The sequence below is a fragment of the Protopterus annectens genome, chromosome 7.part0 (genome assembly GCF_019279795.1).
Source record: "Protopterus annectens isolate FY-2018-M chromosome 7.part0, PAN1.0, whole genome shotgun sequence".
Lineage (NCBI taxonomy): Eukaryota > Metazoa > Chordata > Ceratodontiformes > Protopteridae > Protopterus > Protopterus annectens.
The window spans coordinates 37,938,612-37,955,958 of record NC_056739.1 but is presented as its reverse complement, the minus strand read 5'-3'; the positions used below and the strand labels follow the sequence as shown (position 1 = coordinate 37,955,958).

Genomic DNA, 17,347 nt, shown 5'->3' with positions numbered 1-17,347 from the left:
CCCCCAATTTCGCCCCTTAAGAGGGCATCTCGTATATGAGGAAAGGATAACAAATACACACAGTAAAGTGCAATTTCCCTTAAGAGCATACAGAGATCAGTCAGTCCGGGGCTGGTCGCTCTCTTGCTCCCTAGGTCCCCAGTGGCACAGCTATAGGGTCTAGATCTCAGCCTAGTTGGCAAGCTAAAATCTCCAGCACCCTCTGTCCAACCATTGCTTCGTGTCCCTGCCCAAATAGCTGACTCGCGCGTGCACACACACACACTCACACACGCGCGTATACACACACACTCACACACGCGCGTATACACACACACTCACACACGCGCGTATACACACACACTCACACACGCGCGTATACACACACACACGCGCGTATACACACACACACTCACACACGCGCGTATACACACACACTCACACACGCGCGTATACACACACACACTCACACACGCTACAGATACACACACACACACACACGCGCGTATACACACACACTCACACACGCCACAGTATACACACACACTCACACACGCCACAGATATACACACACACGCCACAGATACACACACACGCTGCATATACACACACACGCCACAGATACACACACACACGCCAGATACACACACACCAGATATACACACACGCCACAGCGATATTGACACACGCCAGAGTACACACACGCACACACGCCAGATACACACACACGCCACAGATACACACACGCCAGATACACACACACACACACACACACACACACACACACACACACACACACACACACACACTTCTGGGGAAAGCAGGCACAGGTTCTCCAGCTGTGCCCCTTTTACCCAGACTATACAGTAGTACCAGCTGCCACCACCCACTAATAATTATCAGCTACTCAAAGGCCCTTAAAAGGGTGTCCAATTATTACTGTGCAATATTATTATCCAATCGGTAGATGTGACTAAACAGTCAAAGCTTATCTGGAGTGACCTGGACAGTAAACTCTCTATAAATATGCAATGTACTTAAGAGCTTAACTTATCTCTACACAAAAACAGCCACAGTAAAAAGGTTTTAAAATATTTAATAATAATTAACTAAAACTACAAGACAGTACTTTCTACTGCACAGTCAGTGCTAGTCAAGAGTTCAGATATCACACAAAAATACTTAAATTAGCACAGTAGTAAAGTTCTGATATCACAGAAAAAACACTTAGTCTATTATTTATAGTCCTAGCTATTTCTACAGGAAAACATACTTCTAAGATAATTTACTTAAGACAACAGGCAGAGTGCTGAGTTGGATGTTCAGACAAAAATGCTTAATCTCTTGTTCTCACTGAATTGAAACTCCAGTTCTGCTAAATATTACATAATCTTTTACACCTTCCCGGTGTTCACAGGCTGACAGAAACTGCATTTACATTTTTTTGCACTTAGAGCAATAAAGGACATTCCATATGTAAATTCTGGTCATTAACTTTAGCCTTAAAACGATGGGCAGGAAGCCTTCATCTAGCCGGACTGGAGCCGACCTGTAAAATTTCAAAGGCAGTGATGAAATAATTTTAATTTCCAAGGACCAGCAAGAAATGATTGACTTAGCTTTCTTTACAGCAGATGGCAATGTTGCTACACTGTTTTAAGTTCAACTTTCATATTTACAAATGATAGAATTATCTGCACAAGTCTATCAGGCCAGGCTGGCAGCCTTCACCCATCTCTACCAGTCTTCACAATATATACATGCACGCATATATATATATATATATATATATATATATATATATATATATATATATATATATATATATATATATATATATATATATATATATACACACACACACACACACACATATCAGCGGGAATGACAGGAGTTTACTCGGGACGTCTTTAATGCCTTAATGGCCCTGAAGTCTCCCCAAGGGATTTCTGTGCCTACTGCTCCTTGGACTTTAACTTCTGGACCAGGGAGCCCGATTCCTCAGATGAGGATTCACCCTGATGTTGGGTCCTTACTTGCTCTTCGCAGATATCTTCACCTTTGACTAAACATTTCTGATGAAAGAGTCCGTTAGTCTTGAGTCTCTTTTTGAGGAACTGTCTTTTGGTGAAACTATAGTTAGAATGATGGAGCACTTTAACTTGGGTTCTTGCGTGTCTGATACCCAGACAAGGGATTGTGAGCTGCTTCAGGTGGGCACCCCAAAACCACAAGGGATTGTGAGCTGCTTCAGGGGGGCACCCCAAAACCACCTGCAGGACTTCCTGTTTTGGCTGCTTTTTATATCCACTGTATGTGTATATGAATGTCTTTGTGTGTGTTTGTGTGTACACACACGTACAGTATAATTTTATACTTGTGTCCATGCCTATGTTTATTTTATTTATTTATTTTATTTTATTTATTTTACATTTGTTGACCGGGAAAGTCCGACTGGACACATGTCCATTTTCAGCGGGGGCCCGGGGAGAAAAGCTCCAATAGTACATAGTAGGTTACAAAAAGTTCTAATAGTACATAGTAGGTTACAACAATGTTTGACAGCTAACATACGATTGTAGTTATGCACTAAATACCCAGGGAAGAAAAAAAAGTTACATTAGTATGTACAATAACAATTATAAAGAGAAAAACAAAGCATCATATAGTTAGTATACACAGGTAAGAAAAAGTTACATTAGGATGTACAGTGAACAATTATTATAAGAAACAAACCTACAAGTAGTTAGTTTCAGCGGGAGAGTAGATGGCTTGAGGCCTAGGAGGATAGTAATTTCACTGAGGAGGTTGAGGGAGAGCTATGGGTTAGTCTGGATTAGAACATTGGCAAAGCCAGTGGGATTTGAAGTGGTGGGAGAGGCCAGTTCTGAAAGTATTTAGGGAGGTTGATTCGGTGAGACTAGGTGGAAGAGAGTTCCATATTTTACCCACTGTGTTTGAAAACAGAGAGTCACCTCCTGAGTTACAGGATTTGATTGTCTGTGCGAGTAATCTGTGAGATGATCTTAGTCTATTTAGGTTGGTATAAGGGGTAATTATTCCAGACAGGCCGGGAGTGTTTTCAGGTTGAGAGAGTATTTTGTAAGCAATAATAAGTTGCTTCTGTAGAAGTAGATTTGGTAGTTCTATCCAACCTAGGTTCTGAAGATTAGTACAGTGATGGGTTTTGTAGGGCAGGCCTGTGGCAAATCTTGCAATATGATTATAACAACAAGAGAGTTTAGATAGATGTGGATATAAAAATTGTACATACTCCTGTTAAAATGCCAGTTTTTTGTGATATAAAAAAACGAGACCGCAATAAATCATTTAAAAACTTTTCCCACCTTTAATGTGACCTATAACATGTGCAGTTCAGTTGAACAACAAATCTGTTAGGGGAAAAAATATAAAAAATGTAGAATAAGCTGGTTGCATAAGTGTGCACACCCTTAAGCTAATACTTTGTTGAAGCACCTTTTGATTTTAATTACAGCATTCCGTCTTCTTGCGTACACATCTGCCATCAATTAAAGAGACTCTGATTAACCCCAAATAAAGTTCAGCTGTCTTGGTAGGATTTTCCTGACATTTATTCATTTGCCTGCTACAGCAAAAGTCATGGTTCGCAGAGAGCTTGCAAAGCATCAAAGAGACCTCATTGTTGAAAGGTGTCAGTCAGGAGAAAGGAACAAAAAAATTTCCACAACATTGGATATGTACTATGGAACACTGAAGACGGTCATCAAAAAGTGGAGAAAATGTGGGACAACAGTGATGTTGCAAAAAACTAGATGTCCCTCCAAAATTGATGAAAAGACTAGATGAAAACTGGTCAGGGAGGCTACCAAGAGAACTACAGCAATGCTGATGGAGCTGCATGAATTTCTGGCAAGTACTGGTTGTGTACTACATGTAACGATCTCTTGTATTCTCCATATGTCTGGGCTATTGGGTAGGATTGCAAGACAGAAGTCTTTTCTTACACAGAAAAACATCCAGGCCTGGCTAAGTTTTGCAAAACAGCACATCAAGTCTCACAAAGGCATGTGGACAAATGTGTTATGGTCTGATGAAACCAAGGTTGAATTTTTTTGCCACAATTCCAAAAGGAATATTTGGCACAAAAACAACATTTCACATCACCAAAAGAACACCATTCCCATGGTGAAGCATGGTGGTGGCATTATCATGCTTTGGGGTTGCTTTTCAGCTGAAACTGGGGCTGTAGTCAAGGTGGAGGGAATTAAACTGTTCCAAATACCAGTCACTTTTGGCCCAAACCCTTCAGGCGTCTGTTAGAAAGCTGAAGATGAAGAGGAATTTCACCTTTCAACACGACAGTGACACCAAGCATACATCCAAACCAAAAAAGAATAGCTTCACCTGGAGAAAATTAACATTTTGTAATGGCTCAGCCAGAGCCCAGACCTAAATCCAATAGAAAATCTTTGGGGTGACCTGAAGAGGGCTGTGCACAAGAGATGTCTCACAATCCGACAGAATTGGAGTGCTTTTGCAAGTTAGAGTGGGAAAATATTGCCAAGTCAAGATGTGCCATGCTGATAGACTTCCACTCAAGACGACTGAATGCTGTAATTAAATCAAAAGGTGCTTCAACAAAGCATTAGTTTAAGGGCATACACACTTATGCAACCAGTTTATTGTACATTTATTTTTTATATTTTTCCCCTAACAGATTTTTTTTTCAGTTGAATTATACAGGTTATAGGTCACATTAAAGGTGGGAATAGTTTGGAAATTATTTATTGTGGTCTCATGTTTATACATCACAAAAACCTGACATTTTAACGTGTGTGTGTATATATATTTTTTAATATCCAAAATTAGGGGTGTGTTTAATTGTGTATCACTCTTTTTATAATTGGATATTTCTCCAATTTAAGCTAAGGTGTGTATGCTCTTAGACATTTGGAGGTTTGGTAAGGCCCTGGTGTCTTACTTGGCATCCTGGGACTATTCTGCTGCAAGAGTTCCTGTACAGTTCAGTGTGTGGCACAGTACAACTGTGTCTAACATAATCTTGTTGGGTCCTCATCTTTTCCATCAGCAACAGTCATTATCTCTCATCAGACCTTGTTATTCTGCATCTTTTTAAGAAGGCAGGATGACTACTTAAGTTCACTCATCCCCTTTGCCTACCATTTATTTTTTGCTGTTTGTTGATTTCAGCTCATCAACCTTGCTAACACTTAACATGTTGTATTCAGATTAAAAAAAAACTCTCTGGGACTGTTGGGGAAGTCTCTGCATACTCTTGTGCAGTTGGTTTCAATTTTTACCTGAAAGTTTGCTTGCTAGTTTGACTTGGGCATGTGCTACAGTCAGGTCAATTTTGTATGCATCTTTTTGGATATCCTCTTTGTTTTCAGAGTGCTTGAGGGCTGGGAGGTTGGGGGTGTGCGAATTCCTATGTGTTCAGTTTCCCCTAACCTAATTGTCTTGGTCTTGAGCCCTTCCATTCCTAGTCCTGGGAAGTGGCCACCAAAGTCATTCCTGAAGCAGAGTTATTCAGGGCTGAGGCTTTCTTTCCTATCCACCCAGTTGACTAGATGGATGATGACTAAGGCAGAGTCACAGGGTTAGCCTGAAATGGGGGGCATTTCCTAGGAGTGAGAGATGGTATGCTTCCTTGACTGTTGGGAGAATCTGAAGTTTCATGCATGGGATTTCACCCATGCTGACCACACTGGCTTCTCTCCTCACTTTGAACTGCCATTACAGCCGGCCTCCATGCTGACCACACTGGCTTCTCTCCTCACTTTGAACTGCCATTACAGCAGACCTCCATGCTGACCACACTGGCTTCTCTCCTCACTTTGAACTGCCATTACAGCAGGCATCCATGCTGACCACACTGGCTTCTCTCCTCACTTTGAACTGCCATTACAGCAGGCCTCCATGCTGACCACACTGGCTTCTCTCCTCACTTTGAACTGCCATTACAGCAGGCCTCCATGCTGACCACACTGGCTTCTCTCCTCACTTTGAACTACCATTACAGCAGGCCTCCATGCTGACCACACTGGCTTCTCTCCTCACTTTGAACTGCCATTACAGCAGGCCTCCATGCTGACCACACTGGCTTCTCTCCTCACTTTGAACTACCATTACAGCAGGCCTCCATGCTGACCACACTGGCTTCTCTCCTCACTTTGAACTACCATTACAGCAGGCCTCCATGCTGACCACACTGGCTTCTTTCCTCACTTTGAACTACCATTACAGCAGGCCTCCATGCTGACCACACTGGCTTCTCTCCTCACTTTGAACTGCCATTACAGCAGGCCTCCATGCTGACCACACTGGCTTCTCTCCTCACTTTGAACTGCCATTACAGCAGGCCTCCATGCTGACCACACTGGCTTCTCTCCTCACTTTGAACTACCATTACAGCCGGCCTTTGATCGTCCGCTGACGTCGACCTTCAGAGGAGAATCAAAAGAAAAGACCACGTGGGACGGGTGAGGTGAGGCTTTCTTTGTGAAGGCCTTGTGAGTTTTGGTTGCTGTTTTATGTAGCCCCTGCGTTGTTGTGGCAGGTTTATGTAGCCCCTGCGTTGTTGTGGCAGGTTTATGTAGCCCCTGCGTTGTTGTGGCAGGTTTATGTAGCCCCTGCGTTGTTGTGGCAGTTTTATGTAGCCCCTGCGTTGTTGTGGCAGTTTTATGTAGCCCCTGCGTTGTTGTGGCAGTTTTATGTAGCCCCTGCGTTGTTGTGGCAGTTTTATGTAGCCCCTGCGTTGTTGTGGCATACGACGTACAAGGCATTTTGTGATGCTTCTCAAAACTGAAGGAAATGTTTGTCTTCTACTGAAGCCTTCTGGGGTACTAGCTATATACCCCCCCCAGAGAAGAGTAAAATCTTATTATACAATGACTGCCCATTAGCTTTCAAAAACGAGCTTGCTGAATGGTCAGCCCAACCAGCGTGCTCATTGTAAATCGAGCATATACCGGTAAAAAAAAAGTCTGGTTCCCGGATATTCTTCTGTTAATGTACGATATGGAAACTCTATTTAAAATAAATAAATAAATAAATGAACGTACAAAAAATGGACACTACAAAGCGAAGGGGGGGGGCGTAAAAAACTATTTGCCTTTTTCTCTTACTAGCAGCAGCAACCATCATGGTGATTATATTACAAGGGAGTGTTATTCCCGATAACATTCATATCGAATACATTGTAGGTAAAATCTTCCAACGTTTTGGAGAACTCAAAGTAGTGTGCATGCACATTATAGTTTGAGTATGTCGCACATCTGTACAGCCAGCAACTTGTGCACTTGTACGTTCAAGTCAAATTTTTTTTTTATTCATCACATCGCTTAAATGAAGGTGAACCAGGTTACTACAAGAAAAGTAACCCACATGTGATTTTAGGTTATTGTATGTTCTCCAGCTTGCAGAAAGTATTCCCGACGTTCTCATTCACTGCTTCATGTTAATCTTGCTAAACTGAAGGATTTGTAAGACTAGCTGTGTACTTGCACAGACACTTTTTGACCAGTTTACCTTCTGCAGATGATAGAATTAGACTGCTAGCAGTGCACTTTTATCTTGTAATAGAAACAGGCAAACATGCATGGCCTTTTGTCGCTCAGTTTCAGAAAGTTAGCCTTACAGCATAGTAACACCGCAGACATAGATGTTAACACACCATTTTGTGTATCTGAAAATCGCATTTTGAATACAGATAATAACCACTTGCACATGCTATGGCTGTCAATAAGCTGGCCTCATGTTCTTTGCTCAACTCTTAGAGCTTTCTATCCGGTCTTGGGTGACCTAATTTCTTATGAGAACATGCTTAAAATTTTCTTTTTTAATTAAAAATGAAATTGTGAGATTTCTAATATACGGGAGAGGTGGGGCAGAAAAATATAATAATAATTAGGTGTATTATGCAAAACTAGAGGCACAGTATAGTGTGTGTGTTTGTGTATACACACACACAGGAGTAGTGTATTATGTCATGTCTGTGGTCGATGGCTGTTTAGTCAACCTCCTGTCAACTAAGTGGCTGATTGACAGGTGTGTAAGATGGCGCTTTTTCCAGGATTGGGGAATATGGCCTTACCCGGAGTTTGTGCGCAATCTCCCAGTTAGTATATATAATTATCAGAGATGTGAGTGCAGGATGGCTTGTCCTCTGCAAAAATGTTGTTTTGTCTTTTTTTCTTAAACAAAATTTTGCATGTGCCGATCCTGGTTCTTGGCACATTGATATGTCAGTGCCGATCCTGGTTCTCGTCACATTGGTATGTCAGTGCCGATCCTGGTTCTCGGCACATTGGTATGTCATTGCCGATCCTGGTTCTCGGCACATTGGTATGTCAGTGCCGATCCTGGTTCTCGGCACATTGGTATGTCAGTGCCGATCCTGGTTCTCGGCACATTGGTATGTCAGTACTGATCCGGGTTCTCTGCGCATTGGTATGTCAGTGCCGATCCTGGTTCTCTGCACATTGGTATATCGGTGCCGATCCTGGTTCTCTGCACATTGGTATGTCAGTGCCGATCCTGGTTCTTGGCACATTGGTATGTCAGTGCCGATCCTGGTTCTCTGCATATTGGTATGTCGGTGCCGATCCTGATTCTCTGCGCATTGGTATGTCAGTGCCAGTGCGGATCCTGGTTCTCTGCACATTGGTATCTCAGTGCCAATCCTGGTTCTCTGCGCATTGGTATGTCGGTGCTGATCTTGGTTCTCGGCACATTGGTATGTCGGTGCCGATCCTGATTCTCTGCACATTGGTATGTCGGTGCCGATCCTGATTCTCTGCACATTGGTATGTCAGTGCCGATCCTGGTTCTCTGCACATTGGTATCTCAGTGCCGATCCTGGTTCTCTGCACATTGGTATGCCAGTGCGATCTGAGTTCTCTGCACATTGGTATGTCAGTGCTGATCCGGGTTCTCTGCACACTGGTATGTCAGTGCCGATCCTGGTTCTCTGCGCATTGGTATATCAGTGCCGATCCGGGTTCTCTGCACATTGGTATGTCAGTGTTGGCATTTTCAGCATTTTGACATCAGTGTTTTGCCAGTCTCCTTTTATATGTTGTACACCTGTATATTTAATTGTGTGTGTCTGTTTCATAATGAAAACTCCAACATTGGAATTCAGGAATTTTAAGATGTACCATGAGGATTTGATAACTTGGTCATTTCATACCTCCCAACTGTACAGATTTTTGCAGAATGTCCAGATTCTTGCGTCATATTTTTTGCTCAGTTTTTATAAAATTGTGGTTTTCTGGCAAATTAGTGGAGTTTCAGACTTCATACTCTTCAGTAAATTCATGCTTATGCAAAACCTGTTATTCTGTGAACTTTCTAAGTTTGTAAGAGCAATATTTAAAAATTGTCCCTGTTTTGGGGCTTTTGTGCCACTTTTATTCATGGTTTTGTCCAGATTTCTTGCTCCAAGAGGTTGAGAGGTATGTTGGTCATTTACTAGTCAAGTTATTCTCAAACCAACTTTCAACCCAACTTCAAATCAAGCTTACATGAGCTCCACCAATAGCTCATAAACTACTACTCAATCCAAGACTAAAACAATGCTTTTTAAAACTCCACAGAAAATTCACCAAGCGCCTGACTCTTACCATCCTTGACCTACACAGTCATTCCGTAGAGACAACCTGCACCTTCAGGTACCTAGGATTATAACCATCCTTGACCTACACAGTCATTCCATAGAGACCACTTGCACCTTCAGATACCTAGGATTATAACAGTCCTTGACCTACACAATTATTCCGTAGAGACCACCTGGGCCTTCAGATACCTAGGATTATAACCATCCTTGACCTACACAATCATTCCGTAGAGACCACCTGCACCTTCAGACTACCATTTTTGTGTCTGTGAGCTTTGCTAACTGATCTACCCTACTATTGGCATTCCAGCTCTGTAAACTGCTCTATCCCCAGGCATTTGCTTCCCTTGCAGCTAAACAACATGGGGAAAAAAAACACTCCCACAAGTAATACTCTACTCACAAACTACCTCAACTCTCATTACGCCTAGAACCAAACTCCACAGCACAGCTCGTGCATTCTTTTGTCAGGTACTTGCTCTTTGGCAAGTTCTCTACATCGACCTAAAGGGAATAAACACTTGGTCCAAATTCAGAATGCAGCTCAAAAAACACTTCATCCAAGCCAAATGTGACTGCTTCAGCGCAGGCCATACCCCCGGCGTAGTATTTCCATCTCCTTTTCATTTGTCTTTCAGAATTAATGAGTGTTGACTCTGTAGAAATGATGTAAACCTTCAGCATTGCACAAAGTACATGTGCAGTGGGTTAGTATAACTCATTTGAGTTACTCTGATATTGCTTACATTTCTGTACTTTTGGGGGCGGTTGTATTTCACCTGGTTAAACCTGAAATGTTTAATTTGCCAGTACTGATTAACATACATTTATTTATAATTTGTTTACCAGGGTAATTTCTTTTTATAACTAGCCTGGTTTGTTCTTGTTAGTGTGTTTCTGTATTCAGTATGTCAGGACTGATTACTCCTTCTGGTTCGCTGAGTTGTACTTGTGCTTTGCTTCTCAGGGTCCTCTAGTTTTCCTTGAACAAGCTCTGATACAGTATGCCTTGCGCTGTCTCGCGGTGCAAGGTTACACCCCTCTCTATACGCCATTCTTCATGCGGAAAGAGGTGATGCAGGAAGTGGCACAGCTGAGTCAGTTTGATGAAGAACTTTATAAGGTAAGGTAGATTTGGGCTTACTGTTCTGTAAGGCACATGCTGCCCTTCCTGTGTTGTGCATACAGTCCATCTAAGGTCTGTTTTACTGGTTTCTGAGGTTTTGCTTATTCCTTTTTAGTAAGTGGCATGTGTATTATACACTAGAAAGTACAAAATGTTCAGTACTTAGTTTGTAGTGTAATATAATTTTCAATATTTAAGTGTTACAAATAAAGCTTGCTGTGTAACTTTGTTTTGCTTGTGGTTTCACTTAATTGCCGAGTTCAAACAGTCTGTTGTTTTTGTGCTTTTTCCTCAGTCTGCTAACCACCACCAAAGCTTCAGCATTGCAATGCCTCTTCATTTTATTTGTTCTTTATTTCTGTTTCTCATCCTGTCTAACTTCATGTGGGTAGATGGTGGTGTTTTTCTTTTACCCCTACATCATTGCATTGTATTAAAGAGCCACTTTAAGGCATCAGAATAAGTGGTGGCTTGTTTACTACAGTAACTCATTCCCTTCAAATTGAGGGCTGTCTTACACTGTTGAAGATGTACCCCCAAAAATCTACCTGATCGTTTAGTGAGATCATGAGTCCTAGCATGTGATGTGCCCGTGGATTTTGAGACGCATCTGCATGCTCTTCCTACAGTGGCATTACACCGAAAGATGAAATTGATTAATATGGGTATATCAAAGCTTCTTATTAAGGAAGGCCCACCTAATAACAGGGATGATGGGGAAACTGCCATGATGCCACCAAGCATAGCAATATATACAGCAAATTCAAAGAGGTAGTTTAAGCAAGCAAAAAAATGTTTTGTTGCCAGTCTTCCACTTAATGGTCACCAGAAGTAGTACAGCAGGACTGTACCACATTGTTCGTTTGCTTCCCCAGTAGCGAAGCAGCATGTGTCCAAGTTCAAGTCAGCATTTCCCCCAGACATGACCAAGTGTTGTAGACCATAGAAGACAGAGATGCATCTGTGTAGTGTTGTCTTTCTGACCTGTAGATTTTGTGTCGTGCCTCTAATATCTCCCATACACATGGGGGGTATGCAGTGACATCAAGTCACAGGTATAGCAGTGAAATATTTGGTGGGTTGTGTACCCTCCTTTCCGGTCTTCAGCAGAGTTTAGGAGAGGCAGGCTAGCAAGTACGGTAGGTGCACGGGCCAGACAAACTGTAACAAACATGAAAAAAGAAAGCCAGCGCCTTGGAAGCACGAAGATTTATGGAACCAGATCGGTTTCAGCATATAGCTTTCATCAGTGGTACAGCTCAAATAGCGGTAATAACCCTGCAGTAAATACTTAATCTAATTAGGTATCCATGACATCATTTCCTGTCCAAAACAAAAACTTTTCTGATACCAAATAATAGGCACAAAAAAAAAATGTAGAACAGCATAAAAATAAATATGGAATAACTGTTTTATTCCCCTTTATGCTTTTCCTTGATATTTTAATATTCTGTTTTTTTGTTTTAAGAACTGTTGTACTCTTGATATCAACCACAGAGTACTGAATCATACCCAATGGTATCCAACTCATGATATAAAGGGAAAATGTTACAATTTATCATTTAATCCAGGTGGGAATAGACCACCCAATGGTACAATCCATTTCCTTTCCTTCATGTTTAATATATTATGCCACCCTGTTTTGAAGGATCTATTTATTGCCTGATATTTTGTCAATGACTGTAAAAGTAAATTTTTTGCTGTATCATGAATCAGTGAATGTCTATAAAGAGCATTGGTGGCTCTGGCATTCCTAATATCCCCTAGATGTTCTGACATTCAAAATCTAAATTGTCTAGACGTATGGCCCACATAGAAAGCTTGACAAGTGCAAGTGGCTAAATATATAACCCAATCTGTTCCACAGCTGGCAAAGCAGTTAATGTTGTACACCTGTCCAGTGTTTTTGCTGGTAAAGGTTTTTGTTTTGAAAACATGTTTGCAGAAAGTGCAATGTCTGCATGGGTAAGAACCAATCAATTTCTCCCCAGTCAGTGTTGTTTGATGATAGATTGCATCCTGATGTATGATTTTTTTGTAGTGAGAAAAATGGGAACCTAAAGTTTTGCCCCGCCTGTAAGAAAATAGGCATTTGTCCCTCAAAAGGTCATCCAGTTGTTCATTGCTCTTCAAAATGTTCCAGTGTTTGTCAATAACATCGACAAGATGTGCTGTACTTCTACCAAATGTGGTGACCATTCTCAAGGTATCTTTGTTGTCCTTCCTACGTTGATGTTTATATTCTAATAAAGTGTTCCTGGATTGTTTTTTAGCCCATTGCATGGCCGAGGTAACATTCTGTTTGCCTTATCCCCTAGCTAAACATCTGTTAGCTAAATCATGATGGGGTTGTGCAAGATCCTGCTGTGAAGAGCAAATGCTCTTCAAACGCAAAAACTGGGATTTTGGAATGTTATTAATGGTATGTTTGGGGTGGAGACTGGTGGCATGTAACAGGTTGTTGTATTGTGGATATTTTCGGTAAACTGTGGTTCATAACATGTTGTCTGCCTGATGCTGTAGATAGAACAACCATTAAGTGAATCTCATTTATGTGATGACTTACTGTAAATTCAGCCCCCCATTTGTTTCCATTGAGATATTCAATGAATTCCTCCAGATATTCACTGCCTCCTTTCCATACAAGCCAACAGTCATCCAAAAATCATCTCCATATGTCTATCTCTGGCAAATACAGATTATGTAGTTCATTGTATATGATGTGCTCCTCCACATATCCCATATATAAATCAGCATATATTGGGGCAAAAGATGGGCCCATTGCTGTTGCCTTGAATTTGCCAGTAGCACTCGTGTTGAAAATAGAAGACGTTTTTAGTAAGAACATGCTCGGTCATACCTGAGCATGTCCTTACTAAAAACCTGGACTATAAATGTTGGTCTTATTTAGCCAAAATTCTAATGCTGTTAATCCAGCCCAATGTGGAATGCTGGTGTAGAGTGATTTGATATCCAGGGTGCACATCACCCAATGAGGTTCCAATTGAGACTCAGAAACAATTTGTAAAAATTCAGTCGTATCCTTTAATCTGGCTCTCACATATGGCAAAAGCAGTTTAAATATTCTGTCAACAATGCCGACAATGGCTCTGTGAGGGAGCCTATGCCTGAAACAATAGGCCTGCCTGGTGGCGTATTCAAAGATTTGTGAATTTTGGGCAATAGGTACAGATATTGTTTACCTGGATCATTGACCATTAATTGTTTGGTCTTAACACTGATAATTCCCTCCTCAACAGCTTCCTGCAAAAAATTGTCAATTTATTTTTTAAAGTTTGGAGTGGGGTCAGTGGGCATGTTCATATAATGATGAGGGTTGGACAGTTGTCTACTTCCCTCGGCCCAGTAATAACTGGAGTCCATGACCACCACTGCCCCTCCCTTGTCTGCTGATAAAATGGAAATATCAGTGTTAGCCCTAAGATCCATGAGAGCTTTTTGTTCCGCCTTTGTCAAATTATGTCTAATGATATTTAAGGAGCCTAAATGGTCATGCACATCTTTAATCACTGCCTGTTGGAAAATGGCAACATGTTTGTCCATGGGTGGACTGAAATTAGATTTGTGGAATCTGAAATCAGTAGATCACTGAGAATGATCCTGTTGGCCGAAAAACAATTTTAGATTAATCTTTCTACAAAAAGATATATCAGAAACAAAAATGCTTTCATCCTCAAAAAAAAAAAAAAAAAAAAAAAACGGGATAAAATCAAGACCTTTATTCAACAATGATTCCTCTTCAGATGATAAAACATGTTTTGAAATATTATGCACATTTGAGCATTCCAGATTTACTTCACTATTGATTAAAAAAGATTGTATATGTCATAGAGGATCTTTTTCAATCAATAGTGAAATAAATCTGGAAGTAGTACTGTGCAAGTGCTGAGCAACTAGACTGTAAAGTCATTTACCTCTAAGGTGTTTAAGACTGGAACAAAATATCCACTGTTAAGTAATGCAGTCTTATACTTTTATAATTATGTAAGAACTTTTTTTTCAATCTTTCTAGAGTCTTGATCTCATATGGTACTTATTAGTAGACTTCTGTGGTAAATGTAAGAAAAAACAGAACAAGCATGATTTCTTTTTGGGGTTGTGATAACAGATTTTTTTTAAATACAAAATAATGAAAACATTTGCCAGCTCCATGGCATAGAGGGATAAAGTCCTGATTACAACACAAGCAGCCTTGATGAGAGAGAACTGCTGCTGTCAATTCACCCATATTTTTGGGGGAGGGGCTCTTGACTCACCATTTGGGTGACATGTAGTGGACACAGTAAGTATTGCACCTGTGAACATGCACTACTTTATGCATGCGTGTAGCTGATAGAGTGCAGAGCCGTCGTCCTTGAAGCGGTCAGCACTGAAGTGGACTTCAGCCACAGCAAGGGTGGGGCTGCTTTGTTCCAACTGGGAAGAGTAGCTGTCCTGCTGGACAGTTAGGCTAGTCCCTGGGAAACAAATGGTGTAATAAGTGGACCCCAGACAGGAACATAGGAGGTCTAGGGCTCTCGTCCAACCTGGGGATGGCTGGTCATCTCCTGATGAAACAAATGGGCAGACATGGACAAGAGCAGTGGAGCCATCATGGAGTTCTGCTGAGAGAAACAAACATGTAAATTACCGTTTTTTTGTGAAATTATTTAAAAAAAATCCAAAATAAACATGTCAGCATTCAGATAACAGACAGAACTGCATAACCTCCTGTGACAGCTCATAACTGTATGAAGACAATCCTGCTGTCAGTACGTGTCTTGCTTGAGTAGTTGCTCAGATGTCATAAGCTATTTATACAGCATTACAAAATTAATTTTCACTGCTTTTATTTTGGCTTATAAAATCCAGTTTAAAGCATCAGACTTAAATGGATGCCACCGGTATAAAGATTAATATATCCTGAATAGTTTGCCATTTACAGTTTTATAGTAACATTTGTGTGAACTCCACAACCCTCCACACCACATACCACACATAGTTCACACACCTGTGTCTCGCAACCACAAAGGCCTAACCATAAACCCAACATATTAGTCATAAGAGACTCCATTGTGAGACACACAGATATGCCTGTCACCAGGCTGGATAAGGAGGAAGTCACGGTTAATTGTCTGTCAGGTGCCAGAATCCACCATATCACACACGCACTCAAGTCTTTCAGCAACAGGTACTGTTAGGACTCTATAGTAGTCCATGTTGGCGTGAACAACTTGAGACGTACCTCCTTGGACTATATGAAGAGAGACATGATTTAGCTCGCTGAATGCCTCAATACAAACAGAAAATGATTGACTTTAACAATTGGCTTAGTTTCTGATGTCATTACAGGGGGATCCAGTACCTGACAGCCTGGGAAGATATGATTGACAGACCATGATGCTTTGCTCGAGATGGCCTGCATCTTTCTCACTTGGGCTTCAGGATTCTGACAAAGTCACTTTCCTACCCCATAGTGCCTTTTTTAGGAAAAGTCCTGAGGTCGATAAACAACACAAAAATTTCAACAAAATGCAAATTAAAGGTCATGCTGCTAAATGCTAGGAGTCTAAACATGAAACTGCACTCATTGCAAGCATTCTTAACTCTGGAAGACGCTGACATTTGTGGGACACAGAAACCTGGTTCAAAGCTGCGGAGAGCACCCCAGCCTTACCAGGTTACTCATCCTATCATACATTCAGACCCCAAACTGTGGGCAGCAAAACCATAGAAGGTGGAGTTTCAATATATATTAAAGAGACACACACACACACCTCCAGGCTGGTTAAATATTATGACACACAGGAGACACTCCAGGTGCAGTTAACCATTGGCAAGACCCCTATTCAATTCATAGCTATCTACAGGCCACCAATTTTGTTTCAAGATGCCCACTCCACCTATCTGGACCTCTTTGAATCTATCATGATTCATCCCTTTACCCTGATCCTGGATGACCTTAACTACCCAACTGTAGATTGGAAAAACTACTCATGCCAAAACGCAAATGTCCAGAGATTTTTTTTTTTTAATCAATGCAAATGCCTTGGAACAGCTAGTCAATACCCCCACAAGAGGTGATAATATCTTGGACTTGGTGTTAACCAATATGAGTAACCACTGCAGCACCCCTACAGTATCATCCTCCCTGGTAAGATCTGACCATAAAGCGGTCATTTTCAAAGTCAGCATCTCCCTTGACCCCCTCTAGCTAGGGTCAAACAAAAAACTTCAAAGCGGATTACAACCTCCTGAGGGATAGTATAAACAGCTTCACAGCCCCCTCCCCCTCTGTAGGAATTGGCACCAATGTCCAGATCTACACCAAAGTACTATATGAGGACTTGCATAGATGCATGGAATCAGAAATACCTGACAGGACAAAATCATCCTTTGCAAGGAAGAGTAAACTTGTCTGGTGGACATCTGCAACAAATAAACTATATAACAAAAGGGAAAAAATTGCTCTCCAGATCAAGGAGGAGCAGGTGCCCAATTGGAAGCAATCTCACATTAGCCTGAACAAGCAAATAAGAGCACTAGTGAAATCCTCTAAAGCAAACTTCGAGTCCAAATTGGCCACATCTACTAGAGACAATGACAAGACCTTCTTCACA

The 17,347-nt window shown here is 41.2% G+C and overlaps 1 protein-coding gene across 1 annotated transcript in view; it reads left to right on the top strand.

Moving 5' to 3' along the window:
- SARS1 (seryl-tRNA synthetase 1) overlaps positions 1 to 17,347 on the top strand; it is a 423,834-nt gene that overhangs the window by 79,105 nt on the left and 327,382 nt on the right. The window contains exon 6 of the mRNA XM_044076473.1: positions 10,569 to 10,724. Coding sequence (XP_043932408.1) covers positions 10,569 to 10,724 — 156 coding nt within the window. The remainder of the gene's footprint in view (positions 1 to 10,568; positions 10,725 to 17,347) is intronic.